A 4,722-nucleotide genomic window follows, 5' to 3' on the forward strand; every position below is an offset into this window, starting at 1 on the left:
ATTATTTTAAAACATCTTTAGATGAAAAATAACGACAAAGAGGAAGAAAATTTATTATTGCTTAAAATTCTGTAAATTAATTATAAATTTATGGATCAAAAAATTTGATTTGGAAAAGATCCACATTTTTCTTGTGATCCCTTAAATAATTAACTAGTCTAACAAATTGCCACTATAATAAATGGGCCATAAAATATGATTTCAAAAGCCTGTTCTTTTTGACAACTTTAGCATCTTAACGTTGAAGGCAAATTTGTCATTTTGGTTTCGTTGCACTTTTAAATTTCAAATTCAAATTCAAAATTCCAACAATCCAAATATTTACTGCAGTAATAAATTATTACTCCTATATTCATTATTAAAAAAGAATAACTAAATAAATAAACAAATTTAAATTGATAGCCCCTCTTTTTCTCTTTGTATATAATATGCTTCCCCTCGTCTTAAGATTCCTCATTTTGTGTTCTCCAAGCATTTTTCTTCGAAGCAGCCGCCGGCCATCGTCTCCGGTTGCTTTGCTCATTTTTCGGCGACCACTTTCCGATCTACTCTCAGTTCCCCGGTAATTCAAGATCTGCCTTTTATTATATATATATATATATATATATATATATATATATATAGGATTGAGCTATGTGAAAATGCCAAAATTGTGAGATGGATATTTTATTGAAAGAAATTATGAAATGGGTATTTTTTATTTCTTTGTATAATTGTTAGATGTAATGAATCGTGGGTAATTGAAGTTTGAACAAATATAATTCTGGATCTGATGAAGTGGATCTGTTGTGAAGTTAATCTGTTATGGATTTTTCTTGATCTACTCTTTGATTTCATTTCAAATGATTTTGTAGCTTTCATGTTGTGATTTATGTATAAATCTTGTAAAAAGATAAGAAGAAAAAGGTTTCTTTTTTGTTGGAACTGAAATTGATTATGTGCTTTAGTTTTTTTGTTGGATTTGTTGATACTGTATGTATCAGTGAGATGTAGCTCAGCTGAATATGAGTGTGGAGTGTGAACAAAAAGTGATTTAAGCTGAGGGTCTATTTGGAACTGCCTTTCTATCTCTGCGAGGTAGGGGTAAGGGATAAGGTATGCGTTCACTCTACAATTGCACTGGTTTTATGTGAGCCAAAAAGTGATTTAAGCTGAGGGTCTATTGGAAACTGCCTCTCTATCTCTACAAGGTAGGGGTAAGGTTTAAGGTATGTGTTCGCTCTACAATTGCACTGGTTTTGTGTGAGCAAGAATTGATTTATGTGATTTGATTTAGGAGTTTTGCTTTTTCGGTGTTTCTTCTCCTCTTGGATTTAAGCCTTAAGGAGAAGCTAAGTTATAGAGTGATGTGATGTACTCTCATTTAGATTTGCTGGATTGATAGGTTAAATGTCCGAGTTTTAAGATACTTTGTGGAGTTCTCTCTTATCTATATTGGGATGTTAATTGAGAAGTATGCAATGTATTGTCATTTAGTTTTGCTTGAGTGATAGGTTAAAAACCCTAGTTTTAAGATGTCTTCACTTTGGATTCCACTCTTATCTATATTAGGACGTTAATTGAGAAGTATGCAATGTATTGCGATTTGCATATGCTTGATTGATAGGTTAAAGTCCGAGGTTTAAGATATATTTAATTTGGATTCCCCTTTCGTTCATATTGGGATATTATCTTATTCTAATGCCTACATGTACTTATTTTTCTGACTGTGGTCTATTACCGCATCTTGATTTAGGATTTAGGATTGCTTATTAATACTCTGTTTGTGTTGGCAGTTGAACAGAAAATGGCCGACGGTGAGGATATTCAGCCCCTTGTTTGTGACAATGGAACTGGAATGGTGAAGGTGAGTTCTTATTTTCTTACTTTAATGTTTTTCAAAGATGGATTCATGATAGTTGAAGACTTCATTTACGATGTTTCTTGTTATAGTCTTGAAATGTTTCTGATATTTTGGTTGAACAATTTGTTTTTTTTTTTAAATGTAGGCTGGATTTGCTGGTGATGATGCTCCTAGAGCAGTGTTCCCTAGTATTGTTGGTCGTCCTCGCCACACTGGTGTTATGGTTGGAATGGGACAGAAGGATGCATATGTTGGTGATGAAGCTCAATCCAAGAGGGGTATCTTGACCTTGAAATACCCAATTGAGCATGGTATTGTCAGCAACTGGGATGATATGGAGAAGATATGGCATCATACTTTCTACAATGAGCTTCGTGTTGCCCCGGAAGAGCACCCTGTCCTGCTCACTGAAGCACCTCTCAACCCTAAGGCCAACAGAGAGAAAATGACCCAGATTATGTTTGAGACCTTCAATGTTCCGGCCATGTATGTTGCTATTCAGGCTGTTCTTTCCTTGTATGCTAGTGGTCGTACAACTGGTAAGTATCAGTACTCTCATGATCCAAATCTTCCCCTTGATGGAATTTTGTTTTTGATCTGACATTATGAGTATCTTTGACAGGTATTGTGTTGGACTCTGGTGATGGTGTGAGTCACACTGTCCCTATCTATGAGGGTTATGCTTTGCCGCATGCCATTCTTCGTTTGGATCTTGCTGGACGTGACCTAACTGATAACCTGATGAAGATCCTCACTGAGAGAGGTTACATGTTCACCACCACTGCTGAACGGGAAATTGTCCGTGACATGAAGGAAAAGCTTGCCTATGTGGCTCTTGACTATGAGCAGGAGCTTGAAACTGCCAGGAGCAGCTCCTCCATTGAAAAGAACTATGAATTGCCTGATGGACAAGTTATTACCATTGGTGCTGAGAGATTCCGTTGCCCAGAGGTCCTCTTCCAACCATCCATGATTGGTATGGAAGCTGCAGGTATCCATGAGACCACATACAACTCCATTATGAAGTGTGATGTTGATATCAGGAAGGACCTCTACGGTAACATTGTGCTCAGTGGTGGCTCAACCATGTTCCCTGGTATTGCTGATCGTATGAGCAAGGAAATTACTGCTTTGGCTCCCAGCAGCATGAAGATTAAGGTTGTTGCACCACCAGAGAGAAAGTACAGTGTCTGGATTGGAGGATCCATCCTCGCATCACTTAGCACCTTCCAGCAGGCGAGCCTATGTTTTTATCTTCTCTTCATATATATAATATTTTTTGTCATTATAAACTGCTTTTTGAACTGTGTTGTGGCTAACTTAAAATTGTTCTGTACTTAAATCAGATGTGGATTTCCAAGGGCGAGTACGATGAGTCTGGTCCATCCATTGTCCACAGGAAATGCTTCTAAGGTGCTGCTGCTATTTTACGTCTGTTGCGATTCCCTTTTTTTTTTTTTTCCCTGCTAAAGCTATTATGTCGTCTACAGTGAACTCAGGTCTGCTGTTTTAGGCAAGTCTTTGAGATGGGCTATGAAAGAAGGGCAATTTTAAAACATTGTACTGCTCTGATACTATTTCATGCTTCGAATGTAGTTGAAAGTGATTGGAAATATTCCTTCTTGAACTTGAACTCTTTAGGTTGTTTGTAGTTGGGGAGATTGATTGTGTTGCTGTTTATTATTTTGGAGTCTTTTCTTTCGTTTTCCTTGTTTTGCTATTCTATGGTACTTTTATTTATCTTGAGAACAAATATGTCAATATTTATTGAATGAGAATTTTTGTAGTATTTTCAGACTTTGGAAATCAGTTGTGTAGTTCTATGTGGATGAGGGGATTGAAATTTCTGTGGTGGAGCGTTATTTTCATTTCTGCTCTTTTATCGCAATGAATGTCTCTCCTATTCTTCATGGCGTTTTCAGCAAACGTCTCGAGGCTATAAAGAATCAGAAGGGTTTTGCCCTTTTGTTTGGTATACCAAATTTTGCCCTCATACGTACAATATGTGGTAATGCTGCATGCAATAAGCCTCCTATGGTTCGGTCCTTCCTTGATTCCCACGCATAGCGATAGCTTTAGCGCATTTGAGGTTTTTCTTACATGAGTATGTGGTCTCATCAGAATTCGAGGGAATTAATTGAGTTTGGCTTTTGTTTCGATGGGACAAACTGGCATATCGATAATTTATCTCTTGATAGGTCAATTTTGTCGACTATAACAGGTTTTGGCAAAGAAATGTTAGGCTAGGCTGCAAATAGGGAGTTTCGAATCCTATTTTGGACCTTGAAAAGGATTATCAGATATAATATAATTTTTCACCTGTTCCTTTCAGTGTCATTATACAAAAGATACAGAAAAAGAGAAATTATTATGCTACAAATTTCTTATAGAACTGTTCTTTAGCATACGTTGTTTTGGTATGAACGCTTAAGCAAACATTTGAGTATTTGCATATCCAGTTGTTTTGAAAATGAGTATTAGGGTGTGTTTGGTACGAACAAAAATATTTTTCATGTTTGTTTGGATAAATGTTTTTGAATTTTCTTAAAAATGAATAAAATGACTTTCCTAATGAAAGTAGAAAAATAAATTCTATAAGTAACGTTTCAAATTAATTGTTTTCTCTCCCCCATCCAATGCTTTCTACTTTCAACCCCACTTCTTGGTCATCCCGTCCTCACCCCGTGACCATTTCACCCCTACTCCCCATTCTATACCACCCAATAATATTTTGCTAGGTTGCATATAAATGTCTTCAAGTAATTTTTCTAAAACACACCCATTATGGATACTACTTAAATTTATGCATTTGAAATTTAAATAAGATATTAAAATACTAGTATGAAGGTATAGTTCAAGTGAAATTTAGTATCAATTGT

At 36.0% G+C, this 4,722-nt stretch overlaps 1 protein-coding gene across 1 annotated transcript; it reads left to right on the forward strand.

Annotated features, from left to right (window-relative positions):
- The first annotated feature begins 405 nt into the window (after positions 1-405).
- Positions 406-3,649, forward strand: LOC107850541 (actin-7). The gene is made up of 6 exons (XM_016695142.2): positions 406-562; positions 1,776-1,846; positions 1,989-2,382; positions 2,466-3,079; positions 3,190-3,256; positions 3,334-3,649. Exons 2-5 carry the CDS (start codon positions 1,787-1,789, stop codon positions 3,253-3,255), a joined length of 1,134 nt encoding a protein of 377 aa, XP_016550628.1. The 5' UTR covers positions 406-562; positions 1,776-1,786; the 3' UTR covers position 3,256; positions 3,334-3,649.
- The last annotated feature ends 1,073 nt before the right edge of the window (positions 3,650-4,722 follow it).

This window comes from Capsicum annuum, chromosome 12 (assembly GCF_002878395.1).
Source record: "Capsicum annuum cultivar UCD-10X-F1 chromosome 12, UCD10Xv1.1, whole genome shotgun sequence".
Lineage (NCBI taxonomy): Eukaryota > Viridiplantae > Streptophyta > Magnoliopsida > Solanales > Solanaceae > Capsicum > Capsicum annuum.